The sequence below is a fragment of the Hyperolius riggenbachi genome, chromosome 10, assembly GCF_040937935.1.
Source record: "Hyperolius riggenbachi isolate aHypRig1 chromosome 10, aHypRig1.pri, whole genome shotgun sequence".
Taxonomy (NCBI): Eukaryota; Metazoa; Chordata; class Amphibia; order Anura; family Hyperoliidae; genus Hyperolius; species Hyperolius riggenbachi.
The window spans coordinates 18103970-18127694 of NC_090655.1; the positions used below are offsets into that span (position 1 = coordinate 18103970).

At 43.7% G+C, this 23725-nt stretch overlaps 1 protein-coding gene across 1 annotated transcript in view; it reads left to right on the forward strand.

The window, feature by feature from the left end:
• The window catches only part of MGMT (O-6-methylguanine-DNA methyltransferase), a 648626-nt gene that overhangs the window by 119796 nt on the left and 505105 nt on the right, over positions 1-23725 (forward strand). Inside the window, exon 3 of the mRNA XM_068255130.1 lies at positions 4721-4857. Coding sequence (XP_068111231.1) covers positions 4721-4857 — 137 coding nt within the window. The remainder of the gene's footprint in view (positions 1-4720; positions 4858-23725) is intronic.

Consider the following 23725-nt stretch of genomic DNA (forward strand, 5'->3'; position numbering starts at 1 on the left):
CGGGAGAACGGAGGCTCGTCGAGAAGCGGCGCGGGACAGGATGGCTGCTGGAGGCTTGGGGAAGCCCCAGGTAAGTGAAACAATGTGTTTATTTTCTCTCTACAGTTCCACTTTAAGAATAGTCTAGGCTGTACATATCCTGAAGTACAAACAAAAGAACGTAAAAACCTGTGCCCAGGTATAGATATCCGGGTGTCCTAATACTTCCAAACTGGATAAATATATTTTGGGCAGAAGCTAGCATAGCTAAAGAGGTTCAAGAACAAAAGGTTTTCAATAAGGGAGAGGTAACCCAACACTAGTGTCTTATGCTGGGAATTCACGGTTTGTTTTTGAGCCAGATAAATGGCTCAATAGATCATTTCCGACATGTCCGATCTCCCGCTCAATCAGTTCGCCGCTCGATTTGTGATAGAAGTGAATGGAAAAAGATAAGAAAAACGAGCGGAAGATAAGCGAATCGGCTGCAGAATCGAGCGGTGAAACGATCGAACGGGAGAATCGAGCGGCAGAAACAAGCCGTGTATGCCCAGCATAACAAAGGGAAGAATTAAAGGACATGAGATTTGATAAAGGTCTTCTGAGAAGTGTACAATCAGTTAGAACTCAATTAGGTTTCAGCCACGGCTTAAAGCGGAACTGTAGAGAGAAAATAAACACATTGTTTCACTTACCTTGGGCTTCCCCAAGCCCCCAGCAGCCATCCTGTCTCGCGCCGCTTCTCGACGAGCCTCCGTTCTCCCGCCGCCAGCTACTTTCGGTTTCGCCGCCGGGCCACTGCGCCTGCACGGCTCTGGACATGCGTATCCTTTCTTTGCGTTCCCCGCTATTGCAGAGGGGAACACGAAGAAAGGATACGCTTGGCAGGGCTGTGCTGGCATCGACTTACAAGTCGAGGTACGGGACGGAGTGGCGACGGAGCGGAGGCTCAGGCAGGACCGGCGCGGGACAGGACAGCTGCTGGGGGCTTGGGGAAGCCCCAGGTAAGTGAAACAATGTGTTTATAAAGACAAGAAGGTGAGGGAGAGAGAGCAGGGGCGTAGCAATAGGGGTTGCCGAGGTTGCGACCGCATCTGGGCCCTTGGGCCAGAGGGTCCCCAAAGGGCCCTCCCTCAACTACAGTATTAGCTCTCTATTGGTCCTGTGCTCATAATAGTCACTTCTATAGATACTTTAAATAGCAGTAATCATTAACAGACTGTTCCCCATCCCCTTCTTGCACCTCTGACACTGTAGTTGCCATTGGCAGGTTTTGGTGCGCCGTATCAATTGCTATGTATAGAGTGCTTGGGGGGCCCCATTGTAAAACTTGCATCGGGGCCCACAGCTCCTTAGCTACACCACTGAGAGAGAGAGCGCTCCGATGGTGCATTAAACTAGGTATGCAAATTACACACACTTTAATATTGCACTTACAATTTGTTTGTTTGTACTGCGCTATGCTCAAAGAACGTCCCAGCAGGTCGCCTTAGCCTAAACCAGCCTGGCCAGGGCTGGTGGTGTAGATGGATCATACAAGAGCGCGTCCGTCTGGGGGAAGCGGTGCACAGCCTCTGCGCGTGACGTCACTACCGGTTTCGGTGTTTGACCATGCCTTCCTCAGGTCATAGCCTAAACCAGCCTGGCCTGACCTGAGGAAGGCATGGTCAAACGCTGAAACCGGTAGTGACATCACGCGCAGAGGCTGTGCAGACAAACAAATTGTAAGTGCAATATTGAAGTGTGTGTAATTTGCATACCTAGTTTAATGCACCATCGGAGTGCTCTCTCTCTCTCCCACCTTCAAGTGCAGGTATCTGTCTGCCTCTTTAGCAGGGGTGCCTCTAGCCATTTTGTCACTCCAGGCCAAAAAAACCTGTGGTGCCCCCCCCCCCTATGGTGCCCCCTCCCCCCTTGGTCCCCACCCATGAAAATAATCTTTAAGTTCCCCTGACCCAGACCCCGAAATTTGAAATATCATGTATGTTATTGGTGCTGTGAGACTAGCACACAGCATCATCCTCCCCCTCCTGTGCCCCCCCGTAGAACCCATTCTGCTCAGTCGTAATCTTCGACTGAGACAGAACATCGAATATGGACGGGGAGGAAGTGGCAGTAATTCGTTCCCTCTGCCCGTCCATAATGTATCCCCCTCCACCTGCTGCTCTAGTTCCGCTTATGAACCACTGCACACAGCGGGCCGCAGAGCTGCGCTGTGTGCGGACTTGTGATTGAGATCGGATATCCTTCCAACCTCAATCACCACAAGACCGCACACAGCACAGCTCCACGGGCCTACCGTGTGCAGCAGATCATAAGGGGAACTAGAGCGGCAGGTGGAAGGGGCTGATTGAGGACGGGCAGATGGGAGGAAGAACTGCCACTTCCTCCTTGCCCATATGTGATGTCAGAACGGGGCAGCAGGGAGCGCAGGAGGTGGGAGGATGATGCTGTTTGCTAGTCACACAGCACCAGGGAGGAAAACATATTTAAAATACTGGTGTCAGGGGTACTCTAATGCAGCAATGTTTCACCAGAAAGTTATCATAATGCGGCAATCTTTCACCAGAAAATAATCATAACGTGCAGTATACGTTACCGGTCTGTGTCCGCCAATGGCTCCATCTCTGCACTGCCTCACATACACACTCCCTGGTGGTTACCAGCGTATATGTGGGTGCCTGTGTGATGTCACATACACACCCACGTATACACCGGCAACCACTTGGGGCGCATGTATGTAAAGCAGAGTGGAGAAGGACACTGACAGGTAACACATACTGTACAGGGCACCTGGGGACACACTTTACATTAGGGGGACTGCGTCAGGGTGGTGAGGTGGTCAGATGCGGCGTCACAAGACCAATTCCTGATCAGTTTCAACATGAAATCGATCAGGAATCAGCCTGTGGTGTATGGGCAGCTGACAGATCTCTCTCTAATCAGATTCCAACAAAGAGAGATCTGTCTCATCATGGCTGATTTGCCCATCATTGATGTATGGGCACCCACAGCAAGTCCTAGGTAATTGCTCTAACTTTGTGTGCTGTTGTTTATCTCCCCCTCACCCCTCCCCCACTGTCAGCATGCATTGCTTCTCTTTTTTCTCCCAGCAAGTGCCAGTTAGTCAGTGTTTTTATCAGGAGTGACGATCTCCTGGCAGTAGTGCTGATAAGAGCAGGGGATGTGTGAGTCTCCTGAAAGGCAGCATTGCACTATGAGCTGCTGTGTATATCAGCATTGTACAGCTCACATGCTACATGCCGATATTCACAGCTCTGGGCTCACACAGTGCACAGCTGCCTTGTTCTCCTCCTCTCTCCTTTGCACTTATCAGCATTGCTGCGCTGATTCCAGTCTACCCCCTGCAGCTCACCCTCACCTCTGCCTGCTCGTCACACACTCAGGGGGACACAGGGGAAGCGGGTCCGATGGGTCAGACAGTGGCAAGCCTGGGGACCGAACTTCTGGCTGGCAGGGGGTGGAGTTAGAGGCGGGGGCCAGAGGCAGATCCACACTTTCTGCTCTTTAGTACATCAAGAAGCTAAAATTAACCACCTGCCTGGGCAGTCTGGATACAAAGATCTAAACAGTGTGAGAGTGCCCACTAATGAAACCATCTTGGTTGTAGTAGGAAGGGTAAAATGAGTGAATATACTTTACATAGTCCCTCATATTGCATAGTAAGGGTAAGTTTATGCAATCAAGATCGTATCATTACTAGGCATCTTAAAGAGAAACTGTAAAAAGAAAAACATTGAACTTAGAACACCGGTAGTGACGCGCTCCCAACCTGATGCTGATTGAGCAAATTCTTCCATTCGGAGTGATCAACCAAATCTATCCTTTTTGCCCAAAGATTGATTGATAATAAATCGTTTGCAGCATCGATTTGTAGCAGATTAATCGAATATACAGAACCACAATTAGAAAAAAAAGTTGTTTCTGTCCAAATATTTATGGACCTAACTGTAGATCTGGCTACTGCAGCCTAGCAACTCTCCTGTTGACACTTTTTTTTTTAAAGAATAGTGATGTCATCTACTGTCTAATCATAACTTAGACAGAAAGGGGAGCTTTAGGAGGTCAGTATTTGGTTTCTGTGCATCAGGGAGGAGCTTTCAAATATCAAAGCCATTTCAGAAGCTCAATATCTTGTGTACCTGCTAAATTTTTTTTTAGGCAGACAGAAGATATTGGCCTCAATTCACTAAGATCATGCTGGAGATAAGGCAAGAGAAAACTTACCTCCACACAGTGAGAGAGTTATCTTATCTCTTCATTACTCAAGTTACCTCCTCTGTAGTTAATTTACCTCCTCTGTAGTTAATTTACCTCCTCTGTATTTATTTTCACACACAGTTAATTAACAGCCTGTCTTTAACTCTGGAGTTATTTTAAGGATTGAAGAGTTAACTTTAGGTTTGCCTGAGGTAAACGGTTTCCTGAATACTACATGCCTCATCACCATGGTGACAACTCTAGAAACGTTATTAAAGACAGGAGATAAGCTTAGTGAATTGAGGCCATTATCACTATATTTACAACCACCAGGGTGGATTGGTGGGGCGCTAGGCCACTGTGACCAGATCATCCCTGTATACGGGCATCCTGAATACAAACTTCCATTCACTTTCATTGTCAATCAGATAACTGTACTTTTTGGAAATCTGTATTTAGTTGGAATATTGAAAGTTTGACACTGTGTTTAAATTCCTTACTCATCATTTTCTTCTTATAGATGTCTGTACGAAGTGGAACTTGCAAGATGCAGGAAGTCCTGATCAGAACTGTGGTGGGGGAAATCTTGGTGTCAGGATGTAAAGAAGGAATACATGAGCTGAAGCTGAAGGGTGAAGATACTATTCCTGAGCCGGGGTAAGCTCACTTGTTTGTGTACTGTATACAAGTCTCCAGAGCCCAAGTTGGGCACACCGCTTTGGCAGAGGATGATCTGGACGAGACATGTAAAAAGGGTGCCGGACATCTGTGCGCCACCATAGACTGTAATGGGAATTACAACTATAGTGGCACTCAGAGGGCAACTTGGATGCCGGCAAAAGACGGAGCCCAAATTACAAAAAAGCAAACAAAAAAAAAAAAACCCAGTGCTCATCAGTCGCCAACAATAACTGGCAGTCGAATTGCATCTTTCCTCGGAGTCCATGGCGGCCTGGAGGGGAAATAGTAATCTAGGCCGCTGGTAAATTTTCATACCAGGGTGATCAGTTTTTCAGTCTCACATCATGCTCAAATTTCCTGGCGCCCTTTTTACATGTATACAGAGCTAGACTTGTGCCTTACAGACTGGGCTCAAGATCCGCACCATCAGAAAAACTTTATTTGTAGCTCAATCCATAAAAACACACATTAAAAAGTATGGGTACACATGTGGATGATATCATCTTCCACATGTGTACCCATACTTTTTAAAGTGTGTTTTTATGGATTGAGCTACAAATAATGGTGCGGATCATGAGATATTTGACTACAGACGCTCACTACTCCAGAGTGGATCTCGGCACATCATTGTATACCATCGGTGCAGTAAACAATTCAGATTACATTACAGACTGGGCTCGACATGTGGTACTCAGGCCCCAAGGAATACTTCTAGTTGCAGTGCCTTTTTCAACTTGTCAACATCAACTCAAGATAGATAGTTTTGAGGAAAGAGGGAAAAAAAGTAAAAAAAAAAAAATCATATACAAGCAAACCTTAATGATTTAACAAAAAATGTCACTTTTTAGCTATAAAATTACTATGAACCGAGACCAGCCATGGGCAAGACTACATGGGGTTGGCCCATCGTTAAAGGGCCGGCTTCTCCTCCTCTCCCCTTCTTCCTCCCATTGTCCTTAAAATGATATGTGCAGAGCTCATACAAGAAAGCCAACTCACTCTATCACACTCTCCAGCTGTGAGCTCTATGGTAACGATGGCATCCAACGACCTGCCTTCATTACATAGCAGCATCTCACATGACACCGCCATTGCCATGGAGATCGCAGCTGGAGAGTGTGATGGGGTGAGTTAGGGCTTGTTTGCACTTAGGGGCGCTTTTGCCTTTTTTTTTTTTTTTTTTTTTTTTTTGCGCCGGTGATTTTCAACATCCCCCTAAAAGCGCTTGTGCAATGATTCCCTATGAGAGTGTTTCTGAGCAGTTTGATTACGATCCGCTCAGCAAAGCGCTGCCTGTACCATTTTTGGGGCGATTTGCCTGTAATGGAAGGTGTAGGGAAATCGCAAAGCTCTTGAAAAAGTGGGTTACATAACGATTTCCCCAGTGCTTTCATGAATAAATACGTTGTATTTATTAATTTCTGGGTGAAAGAGCTCACTTCCTGACTGACGTCAGGAAGTGAAAAAACAGAATCGCTCTGCAAAAGCGTTGATAAAGGCGCTTTATAAAAAATCAGAGCGCAGGTAAGCGCTGGGAGGCGCAAAGAAAAAAAAAACACCCCCAAAATCACAAAACTCTGTCTTCAACGATTGCAATTTATGATGAAAACAAGGTCTTATACCCAATCTTTCCTTGACTTTCTTCCACCGGGAGGAAGAGAGCGAGCGAGCGAGTTCAAAATCTCCCATCTTGCTTTAGGAAGTAACTAGCTGTAAGAAGCAGGAGGCGTTTTCAACACCAGGACTCACTGGCGTAACAATAGGGGATACGACCCCTGCCGCTGCGGGGGGGCCCGGGACCCCCCTAGGGCCCGCACAGGGGCAGGAGGGGTCACAGAATAAGAGGAGAGCGTGGCCGCAGATCGGTGGGGAGGGGGGACATTCCCCTCCCCCCTCACCTCGGGCTCTCCTCTCTGCGCTCCCCCGCCTGCAATCATTGATGGCAGCGGTGGCGGCAGGCTGAACACATTACCTCCTTTTCGCCGAAGGTCTTCCGATCTCTAAGAGAAACTTCCTGTTTACACAGGAAGTTGCATGAAGCTTTTAGAGATCGGAAGACCTCCGGCGAGGAGGAGGTAATGTGTTCAACCTGCCGCTGCCGCCGCTGCCTGCCCGCTGCCACCAATGATTGCAGGAGGGGAGCACTGAGAGGAGAGCCTGAGGTGAGGGAGGGGGGGGGGGGATGTCCCCCCTCCCCCACCGATCTGCGGCCACGCTCTCCTCTTATGCTGCGACCCCTCCTGCCCTTGTGCCCCACAAAAGTCCCTGAGCGGGCCCTAGGGAGGTGACCCGGGGATTTCTAGGTACGCCCCTGCCAGGACTAATCCAGTGACAGGAAGCACACTTTGGCCTTCCTTTTCTGCTACCGTAGTTCCTGCTAGCAGCGCCGGTGATTTGCTTTGATTTATAGGCATAGAAAATCAAAGTAATCAAAGCGAAATCAAGTTTGGCATTCATCCTTTTACTTTATGGAGACTAACTGTGTAAGCATTTGTTTTATTTATTTATTTATTTTTAACAACAAAAATGACATTGTATACTTTTTAATAAATCATGATGGAACGTACACAATTGGGATGTTATGAAGTGGTCCTAACCAATATTTGTATCAAAGTACTCAAATACTGTTTCCCGCTATTGGGGGTTCTTGATAAAGACTGTATTTGATAAAGAATTATATTATTTAATAACATTGAATATTCTTGCCCTATTGCCACACGGCTGGTACTGTACCCTTTTTTTTTTCCTCCCAATCAAAAAGATTAGATTGCCTGATTTTGGGAATTCAATTCTTCTGAAGAGCAATCAGAGGTGATCAATGAACAATTGTATCTTCAGTCATTGCAGTTAGAAATTCTGGTTAATATTGATGGGTCCGGCACATGTGCAGCTGATTTGATGTATGTAAAGTTTATAGGAACACTTTGGGAACTTGCTCAGAAAAAGTATTGGTCCAAAAAGCCATTGTACACGTGTATGGGGTTTGTGCTCTTTTGACCAATTGGTCACTGGGAAATCAACCAGCACGGACGGTCATTGGTATGTTACACGAAGATTGTCTTATATGTACTTAACCTGAACATGGACGGACATCTCAGTTCTAGGCCTCGATTCATCAAGACATATCGAATTGGTTAACAACAGTTCGGTAAAATACCAAATTCGTTAAGTTGATTTCAAGATTCATCAAATTTATCTACAGCTGTTAGCGAGCATTCAGCAATAATTCGGTAATCATTCGTTAGTGATGCGTTACACCGGAAGAAAGTGCAATTCGTGAAAAATGGAAGTGGGCGTGGTTTAGCGTTACATTTAGGATTAGTTATCTCCTTCACTGCTCCGTCGTTATTCATGTCAGATCATTGCTGACAGAGAAGATGGAGCTTTGACAAAAAAGAAGGCTGCTACACACACACACACTCACCCACCAAAGGGAGCAGGAAGTCTTGACCAACATCAATAGACAAAAGCAAAAAGGAAATCCCGCTGCACCAGTGGTGAAAAAATAAGTCAATCTTTATTCCATAATCCATAGCTATGATTAAGGAGCCATTCTTGCTCCGATACGCGTGAGCTTTTATCTGTATGCTGAACTGCTGGATTATGGAATAAAGATTGACTTATTTTTTCACCATAACACACTGGTGCAGCGGGATTTCCTTTTTGCCTTTGTCTAGAGAAGATGGAGCCATTTGAAGCGGTTATGTATCAGCTGAGAGTGATTCAAAGGCGCAGAAGGGCAAGAATAAGGTCTGGAACCATATCCATTTGCAAGAGAATGGATTTATTTGCTATACCAGGACATCTGCATTTCTCTTGAATCATTTTGTAAGAGAACACAGGCAGTGCCAGGGTTAACTAATTTGCTAGCTGCACTACACTATATTTTTTTTTAGAAAAGGCTCCTATCAAGCCGCAGCTGGCGAAATTGTGGGATTGTCCCAAGCCACTTCCAGAATCCTGGTCCAGGTGTTAAGCCCTATTCAGAATGTTGCTACGTACTGTTCAAAGGACTGCCTTTTACCCACAATTCCATGGGAATCTTATGGCCTTGTGTTAAATTACCGCTGTAAAATGGAAATATCGACACGTTACCGAATGGTTACCGAATTGTTATCGAATTCACACCGAATGCGGAAAAACCTTGATGAATACAACTAGACATCAATAAACTTCGAATTCGGTCATTTAACAAACTCGAAAAAGTTATCTCAAAGACAATGATGAATCGAGGCCTCCAGCATTGTAAGTTATGGTCAAGGTCCTTGGTTGCAATACATCTTAAATCATACATGTGCCATGGTAGCTTATGCATGCAATTTGTGTTGACTGAATGTCAACTGAAAAAAACCAAAAAATAAATAAAACAGATAACTTCCTATGGAGAGGGAAGGCTTTAGGTCCTAGAGACCCTTCCTGCTTCTCTCACGATCCTTTTGTCCTGGTGCTGTCACCTTTGTTAGAAGTATTCAACAGATTGGTCGAATACGGCTCTGTGCCGCCACGGGAGGCTTCGGGAGCTGAGTGTTCCCATGATGGGCAGCACCATACTGCGCCAGCGCAAGCAAGCTCTATCGTGCACTCATGCATGCACAGTGTGGAGCCACCAATTTCCGGGAGCACCCAGACTCCTGAAGACTTCTGAAGTCTCCAGCAGCCACAGATTGGAATGAGTTGACAGCGCTGAAATGAGGGGACCAGGAGAGGAATGGGAAGGCTTTATAGGACCCAGAGCCTTTAAAAAAACGCTCCCATTGAATTGCATTAAAATCATGGTAAAATGGCTTAGATCACAGCGATTTTACCACGATTTTAATAAAAGTCAGTGGAAGCGTTGATTTCAAAAATGCTCAGACAGCGCTGATGGCCAGAAAAGCTTTCAGAAAGCCCTCAGTGTGTCTCAGGCCTTACTCTGTATTACATACTATTGCCTCTATTATGGACCCAAGATAAAGTTTGTGTGTGTGTGTTTATGAAATCACGACTCCGACTCCGGGTACCCAAAATGACTCAGACTCCTTAGTCTAATACTTAACAGGGCTGTGGATTTTGTACAAAAATCAGCCGATTCCTCAGTTTATGAAATCTCCGACTCCGCATGCCCAAAATTGCCCCGACTCCGACTCCCTGACTCCAACTCTGACTCCACAGCCCTGTAACACACACACACACACACACACACACACACACACACACACACACACACACACACACACACACACACACACACACACACACACACACCTCCATATACACACACATACACACACACACACCTCCATACACACACACACACACACACCTCCATACACACACACACACACCTCCATACACACACACACACACACCTCCATACACACACACACACACACACACACACACACACACACACACACACACACCTCCATACACACACACACACACACACACACACCTCCATACACACACACACACCTCCATACACACACACACACACACACACACCTCCATACACACACACACACACACACACACACCTCCATACACACACACACACACACACACACACACACACCTCCATACACACACACACACACACACACACACCTCCACACACACACACACACACCTCCACACACACACACACACACACACACACACCTCCATACACACACACACACACACACACACACACACACACCTCCACACACACCTCCACACACACACACACACACACCTCCATACACACACACACACCTCCATACACACACACACACCTCCATACACACACACACACACACACACACACACCTCCATACACACACACACACCTCCATACACACGCACACACACACACGCACACACACACACCTCCACACACACACACACACACACACACCTCCATACATACACACACACACACACACACACACACACACACACACACACACGCATGCGATATGAATGCTATATAAATTAATAACTACTGGGAAAGGGACAAGCATATTTTGATACCACACTATGTTTATTGTGCCTCAGTTGTTATAAGTAATGATTTGCAGCATGCCGATCTAGAAAAATGTGGGCAGAGAAACCACAAAGTTGTCCCCGTGTGTATTTGAGTGTAACAGAAGTTCCCGGCACGATATTGCCTTGGTATAGAGAGAAAAAGCCATGTTCTCCTGCTTGCATGCTGGCCGTTGCCAGAGACCGGTCTTATTCTCTCTCATTGGCTCCAGCAGGTGAAGCGTTCACAGCATTCTCTTGCAGCGTATCTTTTGTTTGGGACACAGGGGAGCCCCTCTTCAGCGCTCGCAAATGAAAAGCTGCTAAGCCCTCCAGCCAGTCAAGCACGTATTCAGCTTGTTCCCGTACTATTAAAAAACGCAGCCGGTGCCAGCGCAACGTTGTTTTTCATTGTTTGAAAGACAGGTTTCTTGGTCGCCATTCAAGCCAAGTGATAACTCTCGGGGCCTGCTCTATTTATGTTTGCTGGGCAAGAATTTCTTCTTAACGAGGGTTTATAATGTGTTTGTGGAGAAATAGAGAAAGTGTCTCCTGTCCTTAAAGTGCACTTGTGGTCTTGGAGAAATGGATACACTCCAGCAGAAGCAGATAGGAAAGATGATTACACAGGCCACATTGCGTTAGACCTTCTTCTAAAGCTATTTATTGGCCCAGATCTGCACAATGGGGTTTTTTGGGTAAAAATGATCTTATTGCCGATAAGCCTTGGCCATATGCATTCTATGCTTTTCCACCTTTCCCACTTTCCATACATGACCCACAGCCTCACAGATGCACTTGGCAGCTACACTGACTAGTACTAGTTATTGCTCCCGTTATTACCTGATGAAGCGAGTTTAATCCTGCGAAACGCGTTTTATTGTGGAGTGTATAAATGAATTTCATTGTTGACTATTAAATCAACCGATTCAGTATCTACTTACTGATGAGTTAAGTCCACTGCTACCTCCTCTTTTAAATGGATTTTTTAACGGTTTTATCCTGCTATTGGCGCCTCTGTTCCATCCTTGCTACATTCTTGATTCCACCCTCGGTGAAGGGGTGCTACACCTTATCTCCTATCTACAGAGAGCGACTTCTTAACCTGAGTGGGATCAGGTCCTAAGGCTCCCCACCCACCTATACAGTGGTTGCCTTTTGAGGTAATCTACACTTGTGAATATAACAGCACACATTTTGTCTTTCTCCATAATCTGGTTATACTACATACTACACTATATTGGGGTGTCTTCTTGGATAAAAATGAGCTTATTGCCGATCCTTGGCCATATACATGCTATGCCTCTTCACCTGTCCCACTTTTCCATACATGACCCACATTGTTCTTCCTAGGCTCTTTTAGCCGAGTGCTCCACCCGGCTGATTTTAATGAGCACTGCCTCCTTATCTTCCTCCAATGCTGTAAGCAGAGTTGCACTGTCTCCGCATTCCCCCGTTGCGTCACACCCGGCTACTTTTTCATGCCACCTGGCTACGGAAAAAAATTCTGAGGAGGACACTGACCCATTTCCCACCAACAGCCACATTGGGTAAGAATAAGCTTATAGTCAATAAGCCTTGGTCATATGTATTCTATGCCTCACCAGCTTTTCCACTTTCCATATATGACCCACCAACACCCACATTCTTTGCCAGCCAACCTATCTTGCAGTCTCCAGTTTCGAAATGCAATATCTTTTAATACGTACTACTTCCTGTGAAGCTAGAAACTCATTGAAAGTCAAATTTAAACCACCTATCCACTCAATACTCAATCATCTTCCCTATTATTGTCTTTTCTCAGACCTGCACCATGCAAATTGGGCACCAATTTATAGTTTTATTTTGAACTAGTCTACCTAAGCCAATTTAAAAACAGGCTCTAGGTAGTGATCCCGCCCAGGGGCAAACACAGGATTTTTAAGGGGGGGGGGGGGATTCCTGAAAGGTCCGGAAGCACTTATGTCCCCGAGTGCTTCTGAATACAGGTGGCTCCATACTGCCCATGCACAAAAGTGCGCTGGCGTATTACGGGGCTGCCTGCCTTTGGAAGTACTCAAGGAAACGAGTGTTTCTGAGGGCTTCTGGTAGCAGCAAATTTGAACGGGGGACAGTGCTGGAACAACTCCCCGAGAGAGGAACGGGAGATAGATTTAGTTTGGACAATTCAGTGGAATATGCCACATAGTGTCACATAGCGCAAGCGATAGCCATATGATGCAGGGTTATATGCATCTGCGGAAGATGGCGGCGCTATATAAATACTAAATAATAATAATTTACTTCACCAGGATTGCACTTTTATTTAGCTTTCCTTTATGACAAGAAGACACAAACACCCAGCACTAGGGAAAGAGGGAAACAAAGGTGAATGAGGGAGGGCTGGTGCACACCAAGAGTGCTTCTGAGCGTTTTTCAAATCGACAGTGATTTGAAAAGCGCTTGGCTAATGTTACCCTATGAGGGTGTTCTCACAGCAGCAATGTGATTTTTTTCAAAATCGCAGGTATACTGCATGTAGCATTTTTTTGAGCAATTCATTCAGAAATCACGCTGAAAATCGCTTCACAAAATTGCACTCACTAATTGCTAGCAATTGCTATTGTGATTTTGGCGTGCATTAGCCCAGTAAGAGGAGGAGTGGAGAGAGACTGAGAATAGCTTGAGATGGAGCAGAGAGCTTATCTGTATTGCAGTCCCACATCACACAGAGGCTACTTGCCTGTAATAGGACTCATGTCCCTGCCAGTCCCTCACACAAGTCAGAAAGCAGCCCTCCTGGAGTCTAGGGACTGTCAATAACGTTTCACCTTGTTTAACACCTTATCCACACATGCACTCATTATAACAATGAGGAGAGACCAGACAGATGTTTGCCCACGGACCCTCCAGGCAAGCTCTGCATCATGCTGTGTATATTTACCAGCTTGCCTGCCCTCTAATTGCACTTTTATCAGCTAGCCTAGTGTTTCACCTGAATACACCAGACACAAATCTCTGAAGGAAAGGCTGCCTGGGGGGAGATTGCCCCCCTTCCAGCCAGCACTAGGGGGAAGGAGGAAAACCATAGTGAATGCAGAGAGAGTATCTGTATTGCAGTCCCACATCACACAGGCTACTTGCATGTAATGTGTCTCCTGTCCCTGCCAGCCACATCCAAAAAAGCTTTATTGGCAGGACCAAATACATTTAGCATTGCCAAAGCAAAAACAAACACATAGTGGGTGGGGGTGGGGGGGGGGGGTTGTGGGAATAGGGGAATGATATAGGTATACCGTCCATAGGGGTGTGGAGGATGTAAGGGATGGTCAGCCTCTCACATAAGCTGCAAGCAGCCCTCCTGGAGTTTAGGGACTGCCAATTTTTCAACCTGTGAAATACCTGTTGTAGCTGTCTACATGCAGTCTTTACAATAGTGAAAGAGCTGAGTTTTTCCCACAGTCCCTGCAGGAGGCAAGCCTTTACCAGCTTGCCTGCTTCAGCGATTTCAGGGAATTTTTTTAAAGGTACATGAGTCTCAGGGGGGTGTTCCATACATCCGGAACCCCCGTCTGGATACGCCAGTGCCGCCGCCACCGCTGCATGTTAGTGTGCATGTGCGCACCCGTTCACCCGGCTCACTGGCCCCGTCTTCCAGTCACAACTGCTGTCCAGGTTCGTGCTGCGCACATGCACAGTAGCAAAAAGCATGGACCCAGCTACACAGGGACACCGTGACGCAGGGACACGGGTTTTATTATAGAGGATTGCATGGTGTAGATAGAGGTTAGACAATTTTTCTTTTTTTATACTGCTGTCTCTCTCCTCACTTAAAGGAAACCTGAGAAGTTAATGAGTGTTGTATTTATACTTACCTGGGGTTTTCTGTAGCCCCATGAGGTGCGTGGGCTCCCTTGCCGTCCTCTCTGGCCGCTGAATTCTTTGGTTATCTCAGACGGTAATCTGCTCTTTTCATGCTCTTCTGTGCATGCACGGCTTGTCCTTTATTGTCCTGAAAGATAACCACACCTCCAGAATTCCTGGAATGCAATGATGTGTCAGTTTGTTAATTTTACAGAGTCACATTAATCTAACATGCAAACAGACTGTTTTGGACTGGTTGATCATCATCAGTGCATGGCATGGCTCACTGTTGAGGATCAACCAGTCTAAGCAACCACAGTCAGAGCAGGCGGGGAATGAACCATCCCCGCTCGGTTTCTAGTCATTCGCACTCCAACTGTTCTTTGGGACAAACTAAAAAACTATCTCCTCTAAAGAGGTTTAAAGAACAAGCGACACCCATGCTAACCTAGAAATAAAAAACACATATATAAGTAGATAAATACTACCTCTACTTACATAACAGATGCACTGTGCTATCCACGTAATGATTCCTGTAAATGTTATAAAGGAAAAGCAGAAAATCCTATTCTAGGCAGTGGCCATCTTGCCAAGCTAATGCTGACATCATATCCTCCCTGACTCTCGTTTTCCCCCCTCCCCTCCCTTCTCTTGCTCATTGTGTATTCATTAGCTGCCCTCCTCCCAGTCTTCAGACACTCCCACTGAGGTGTATACTAGGAACTACACTGTCTTATCCTCCAATCCCTGAGTCACCTCAGCCTTGCTTGTAAACACGAGTGAGCAGAGGTGTTTCAGATAAGAAAGCTAGGCAGGGAAATAAATGGAAGAGGAGGAATAGATTATAGATAAAAAGAACTCCCAGCATTCAACTCTTTGGCACTCTTTGACACTAGGGCCAGTGCTCCAAAAGTATGTGATAACTCCAAACCATAACAACAAAAAAGTTTTGAAAGTTTTGAATGCAGGATTAGCACCTTTATCACTTAATACACTCAGACCAGTTGCTGTTGAAATTTGATTTTTATGGTGACAATACCGCTTTAAGCAAGATGCTAAAACGAGTGGAGGCATCCAATGCATAAAAGATAGGCTAATAAGCTGTTGTTCTTATAAACAAAGGCAATATTACCCCTCTTGAAGAATTTTGACCAGTTTATAGAAAAAAGGGCTTTTATTTGAGCACATAAAAGTGCCATAACATTTTATGTGCTCAAATAAAAGACCTTTTTTCAATAAACTGGTACAATTTTTTTAAGAGAGGTAAGATTACCTCTTTTTTTATAAAGCTACGTACACACATGCGACAACTTTCGTTCGTTGTGAACGACGAACAAACTTTTAATTGACGAAAGAACGACCTAAGTAAAGTTAGTTTTTAAAGGTGTGTAACGATCTGATTGTTAGAACAAACGTTACATCACGTAAAGCAACTATTGCGCTTGCGCATAAAAATTAAAAGTTCCATGGAGAAATAGTGAAATGCGCATGTCAAGCTTAGTACGAACAACCGTTTCCAACGATGTGCTACTTTTGCAAACGATTGTCGTTGGAAAAAATCCGCCAAGATCGTTCGTTTTTAACGATCTAGCTCATCCGTTGTTAGACTTAATGGTCGTTGGCTCCTTTTTCTTTAAACGATCGTCGTTTGAAATGATCGGGGAACGATCATTTTAAACGACTATAGTCGCATATGTATACGCACCTTAAAGAGAACCTGTACTGAGTAAAATTATTTAAAATAAACACATGAGGTAACTTCAAATGAACATTACATAGTTACCTTGCCATCAGTTCCTCTCAGAAGCGCACCATTTTCTTCTGACAGTGATCGCTTCGAGTTCTGACAACATTTTGTCAGAATTGAAATATATCAGTTGCTGTCAGTAAAATATCAGTTGCTGTCAGTTTTAGCCGAGAGGACAACTGATGTGCCAGGTAATGTCTGTTTCCCTATGGCTCAAGTGGGCGATGTTACAGTTTAACAGTGTGCTGACCAGAAAGCTGTTATGGGGTAATGACCATTTTCAAAATGGAGGACAGAGAATTCCCTTGATCACAGTGGACAAACAGGATGTGGGAAAGGAGAAAGGGATTGAGGAGTAGGCTACATGGGAGGTAAGTATGATCTGTGTGTGGTTATTTTGACTTTTAATCTTCAGTTCATGTTTTGTTTAAGATCAACAGCTTACTAGCCTATATTTTATGCATTGGATGCCTCCACCCCTGTTATAAAGTCTATAGTTACTGTTTGTTCTATTTAACATTTGGACTACTGTTATATACAACTCCTTTTAGTTTCTAGAATGGTTGTGACAGAGAAAGAGTCCCGTCCTTTATTTGCTATGTCATCTATACTTTTTATGCTTTTTTCCCCCTTAATCCCCCACCCATTTGTAAAAACTTTTCATGCAGTAAAAACATTTTACTTGTTAATGAGAGAAAGTGGGAGAAATTAATGACATAGATCCCAGGAACCTCCAATATGTCTCCTTTTAACCATGCCCAAGCAGATTCTCTTTTCCCTCTGTATGTAGTTTAATTTCTTTGATAGGGTTCAGTAAGCAAATGCAAATAGATTTAATGATTTGCATCAGTAGATCATTTCTCAGTTTAATATCCTCGGATATTTTGGTCAAGGACTTTTTCTCCTTTTTTGGTGGCTGGCAGACTTTCCCCCTAATAAAAAATATTAATGCGGGATCCATTATGATACATTCAAATGAAATGATATATTTTAACCATTTTATTCATGGGGAATATTTTTCAAGGAGCGTTTTTCCTGTCAGTCTAGCGCCAGTCAAAAAGGAATCTATCTTGAAAGAAAATGGAGTAAGTCTTAAAAATGAATATGGAACAGCCATATTAATGCACTTTTAAGGAATAATCATTACGGTTTGGGTCCTGACGTGAGATGATTGCCTGTAGGCCTCAAAAGTCCTGAGCCACAAAAAGGCTCTTTAAAAAAGACTGAATGCAAATGCATTATTCTGTCAGAAATGAAAAATACCAGCTTCAAACAGCTGCGCGGATAGCCCGAAAAAAGATGCCGGATTGGTAGATTGGTTCATAAGTTATTTCTCTTTGAATAGTAGAAAGAGCATTTGAGGTAAGGCTTAGCAAATACTTTGCATTGTGGGCTGAGACATTTTTTATTTTCTATTTAGCTAAGAAAAAAAATTACATCACTTGTATGTAAAGTATGTATAATATTCAGGAGACGTCCCAAGTAGAATGGTAGTTCTCTTGTTTTACAGGTTTTATTTTTTAATCTAGCGCACAGAGTGATAAGGTTGGCCTAAAGTGGTCTTCTTTTTAAGGGTGGGTGCTCAAATTTCATATATGGTCTAAAGCAGGGGTGACAAACTTAAATACAAAGCTGGCCAAAATGTAACACTGGGACCAAGTTGCTGGCCAACCTCAATGTCTAGTGGCCACCCCCCTTATAAAGTTCCCTGGTGTCTAATGGCACTTACCCTCCCCTATAGAGTTCCCTGGTGTCTAGTGCTTTCCCCTTCCCTCCCCTTATGGCTTACCTGTTAATTTTGGGCTTTTCCCTTGTGGTCTAGAGTGGGCCAAACATAATGCAAAATGGGAAAACCACTTGGGGGCCAAATGTAATGACTCTAAGGGCCAGATTTGGCCAACGGGCAAGAGCTTGACCTATACGGTCTAAAGCATTAAACCTAGCATAAAATTAACACCTGAAAAAAAAACCTTAATGTTTTTCAAGGTACTGGTGAAGTTAAGGTACGTACACACGTTTGATATTTCTGAACGACTTGTCGTTCAAATCGGTGTACGCACGATCATTAGATGCAGAAGAAGGAAACACAATCAAAAGCCCCCAATAGTGTATTATTGATAAAACAATTGGCAAGGTTTGTAAATTGGTTATACTCACAACTCCGGGTTGCAGAAATTTAGGCAACCACTCTCAACCTGTCTCCACTCAGGTTAAAAAGTCGCTCTCCGTAGAAAAGTAAGGGTGTCCAAACCCATCCACCAGGTGGATAATCAAGTATGAGAAAAATACAGAGGCGCCAGCAGAATAAAATCAATATTAATCTATAAAATCACATAAAATGCTGGTGGCTAGGGTTTGGCTTGCCTACCATCCAATCAACACACCTACTTTTTGAGGTATATATAGAAAATTTTAACTTGCACTCCAGAAAAACATGCAACGTGTTTCGTGGGTCCAAAGCCCGCTTCATCAGGCAAAAATATATAGACAGGAGCAACCATGAGGTTGTGCATACAGGTGTAGCGCCTCTGTGATCATTAGATAGCAGCAGTTTTGACTGATCTGCTTGACGGATCCGTGGACTAACTGTCATTCAAATGACAGTTAGGTCCGTACATCTGTACAAACGACTTGTTTGAAAGTCTATTAGTTTGACACTAAAAGATTTTGAAAAACAAGTCGTTTGATCAGTCATTTGATCTGGTCCATTGTTTTATCCAATCCATTGACCATTTAAACGACATGTAAATTAGCTGTAATTAGCATTGCAAACGTTTTGTCGTCTGTGTGTACAAGGAGTCTGAACGACTTTTTTGTTTGAATGAGAGCGCCTAGTTTGAACAACAATCGGGCATAAAATTAGACGTGTGTACGCACCTTTAAAACTGAAGCTTTTACCACCTCATTTATTTATTATTTATTTATTGTATTTATAAAGCACCAATTAGTTTAGGTTACAGACAATATTTAGGGGTGACATACAGCAATATGACAGTACCTGAATACAAGAAAGACCAGATCATGCAGCACAGTATGAGTACAAGGTAATGCTTACGGTCCGTACACACGCCGGACTTTAGGCAACGACGGGTCCGTCGTTGCCTCCCGCTGGGTGGGCGTGCCAGCGACAGTCCGGCGTGTGTACGCTCTGTCGTCAGACTGATACGGCTGCTTCTGAGCAATCCGCCGGGCCCGTCGTTGCCTAAAGTCCGGCGTGTGTACGGACCTTTAGTCACTGGAGGGGAGCATGGAGATTAGGCAAGTTAAGGTCCGTACACACACGCCGGACTGCAGGCAACGACGAGTCCATCGTCACCTCCCGCTGGGCGAGCGTTCCAGCGACAGTCTGGCATGTGTACAGTCTGTCTGCAGACTGATACGGCTGTTTCTGAGCGATCCGCCCGGCGAATTGCTCAGAAACAGCCTTATCAGTCCGCTGACACTGTACACACGCCGGACTGTCTGTTGAGAACCCGCCCAGCGGGAGGTGACGATGGACTCGTCGTTGCCTGCAGTCCTGCATGTGTACGGACCTTTAGGTTCACTCAGATGCATAGGATGGGTGCACAGTAATGGAGGTGCATGATCAGGTAGGACACAAAAGGAGGACCCTGCCCAAAGGCTTACAATCTAGAGGCCGCTAATTAGCCGCTAATTGATAAGCTTGCCAACTAGCATTATCAGATTGCTTTGGAAGTGTAATAAACTGTGTAAACAAGCTCGAAAAGTTCCTGCTGTCTCCAGGTGGGAAGCAGACAACTTTTTTCCTTAGTTTGCTCACTAATTAATTGATTAAAGGTCAATGTGATCATTTGTCATGCCGCCCACAATGATGACCTTTAGCTTAATGCTGGGAATACACGGTTCGTTTCTGGCGCTCGATTCTCCTCTCAATCGTTTTTGCCACTCGACTCTGTAGTAGATTCTTTTATCTTCCGCTCGTTTTTCTTATCTTTTTCCATTCACTTCTATCAGAAATCGAGTGGCGAATGGATCGAAAGGGAAATCGAACATGTCGGAAATTTTCTATCGAACCATCTAATCCCCTCTAAAACGAACCGTGTATTCCCAGCATTAGTGAGGTGTAAATAGGAATTCAAACAACATCAGAGTAGTTTGATAGTTTTTCATCAGAGCAAAATTTTTATTTTGAGCGTAATGTCACTTTAATTGAAAATCCACTTTTCTTGAGAGACTCTGTTTATCTTAACTCCATATACTAGTTTTCTGTCAGCTTATTTACTGTATCTTAAGCCGGCAGTCAGTTTGAAAATTCATAGCTCCATGTTTGTTGAAATGGAATGTTCTCTAAAATTCTTCTACAAAATTGCAAATATTGTGCTGCGCAATTTTCTTCTGGCTATTTTTAAATAGATTTGGAATTTCTCCTTGAAGTTGTTGCCATTCTTGCCTTGCGGTGTCCGATCCACCACCACAGCAGTACTTGATGCTGTTACTAATGGGGTCCTCTGAATCACCAGTATGTTTCAAAAATGTACCTTACTACAAACAGCCAATCAGATTTGTCTTATTGATTTTAATGGGAAAATTACCCATGCTTCCATTCTCACATAATTGATGCCAAAGACCCCAAAGCTCACAAACTTGGCCTTTGACTGACTGTGTGTCAAGGTTAGAGAAAGTGGACGGACCCAACAACAACCAAATACACACCCGGGCAACACCGGGTCTTCAGCTAGTTTTTTTTATAAAAGCTGGAATTATATCAGCTCAGTGATTTTAGAATTTGACTTTATTGTGAATTTCACACTTTTTTCATGCAATTCGAAATCGCATATTACAGTTTACCTGATGTAATCTTGTATATAGGCTTACAGAGTTTTGTAAAACAATAACAATTTCTACATTGTGATTAGCCTGTGTTTAAAAATTATATTGCACTACTTCTTTGCATACCACATACAAATCAATCTTAAAGTGAAACTCCAGGCTAAAAATCTACTCAGCAGCACTGAAAAGGCTTGGTGTTTCTTTAACAGTTTCACAGCATCAGAACTTTGTTTTTCTTACCCAAGCCTCATTTTTAGCTGCACAAATGTTGAATTTGAGATTTGAAGATTAACGCGCACAGCTGTGAGGGGTGATCAGAACACAGGGCAGTTGGAACTGTGTGTCATGCTCCCTGTCACCCCCTTTCAACCAAAAGGATGGCTGCTCCCATGAAATCACAAACATTTGCCTCTTCTCTTAAAACAGGGTGGATTAGATTACCGATCTATTTTAATTAACATAACCAATGTAATTTAGTGACAGTATTTTTGTTTAGGCTGAAGTTCCTCTTTAATGTATTTTCAAGGTAGTGCATATACTGACTGTATTACATTTTTGCACACCTGTACATGTACATTTTGCCTGTGTTTCCTGTTCCTGTATTCTGTCTTCTTATTGTGGTTGTAAAAAATGCAAATGTCAAAACAGGTAAACCGCATAAAGAAAAATGCTAAAGCCTTAATAATCACCCAAATGCATATGAAGTTTTTTCATAGATTGTCAGTCTGAACTCTCCCCAGGAGCAGTGGTGATCATCCGGATATCCGAACTATCCGGATAATCCGACCTTTTTTCACTATCCGACCTCGGATTCGGATTCCGGATACCTGGCCAAATCCATAATGCAGTATCCAGATTTGTAGCAGTATCCGGATAGGAATTTGGATATCCGGTCGGAATCCGAATCCAGATACTATAACTATGGAGATGAGGTCCATGAAGTCACTGAGCCAATCAGAGGGTTCCCAGCAGAATCCCTAGCAACCAATCACAGAAGGGGAACCCTGGCCAGCCTCCCCCTGTATATTAAGTAGGGGTGCCATGATGAGAAATCTCTCCCTTCCTTGATAAGGAATTGCAGCCATAAAACACTTTCCTGGTGGAAAATGGCTTTTTGTTTGCATGAAAGAAATAAAAATGGTCAATAGTTCATAGAGTTTAGCTCTGGCATACTTTAATGAATGTACCATTGAGAAGAGGCCATGAAACTGTAAAAACCTAAAAAGTAGATTTACATTTAAAATAAAACTGTTGGTAAACTAAAAAAGTCATTTTTAGAAGGAGGAGGATAGGTACAATTGTTTTTCTCATTAGTTTATTTTCACCTTGGATGTCCTTTAATCTCACCATAAATGATCATGTTCTGAACAGTTTACATTCAAAAATGGCTAATTTTTTTATTCATCTTTATTTAGCTTAGTTTTTGGTATATTTTTGGTGATCACATTTCATTGTACTAAAACCCATCATTTCCATCTCCTCTGTGTATCGATACATGCTGAGCAGCACAGAAGTGTTTCCTTACACACAATAGCGTCATTATAAGGACACAGAGCTTCTCTCCCCCTTATAGTTTTATGTAAATAAAAAGGGCTCACCGAGGAGACGAATGCATCTTCTATTCCTTGGGTAGCCCGTTTTGGAAGGCAGATGTGTGCGGTGATTTAGTGTGCATCACCTTAGCCATCATTCCCATAAGTATTAATTTTAACTCCACTAATAAGAAACTGAACAAAAGTGGAATTATGAGTTCACTAGTGTTCTAGGAAAGGTCAGTTGTTAAAAAGGCAGACTGTGACATTCTGAGAAAAAGGTGCCTTCATTAATCATCCTGATAGGATAGCAGTGGATATACTTGACCAATGCCGGTAAACCTTACATCCTGATATTGCCAGGAGTGCTTTTTAATCTCCGCCACCAAAAACACAACTTTCTGTGCTTTTATATATATTTTTTCCCTTTTTTTATATTAAGATTACTGCATTTGATGATACCAAACTTTATGTAAAAATTGTTTTGCTCATCCTGACGTCATGAATGTTTACACGTGGATTCCATTATCTGAATCATTTTTAATCTTCTATACCGTAGATAATTATATCTAAGGGTGAATTTAAGCTAACCCGAGGCAGAATTTTTTATTTACAGGAGAACTGTAGTGAGAGGTATATGGAGGCTGTCATATTAATTTAAATTTAAGCAATACCAGTTGCCTGGCTATTCAGCTAATCCTCTGCCTCCAATACTTTCAGCCATAGACCCTGAACAAGCATGCAGAAAATCAGGTGTTTCTGACAAATTAGACAGATATGACAAGATTAGCTGCATGCTTTGTTTCTGGTGTGATTCAGACACTACTTCAGCCAAATAGATTAGCAGGGCTGCCAGGCAACTGGTATTACTTAAAAGGAAATAAATATGGCAACCTCCATATCCCTTTTACTACAGTTCTCCTTTAAATAAAAAAATGCTACCTGA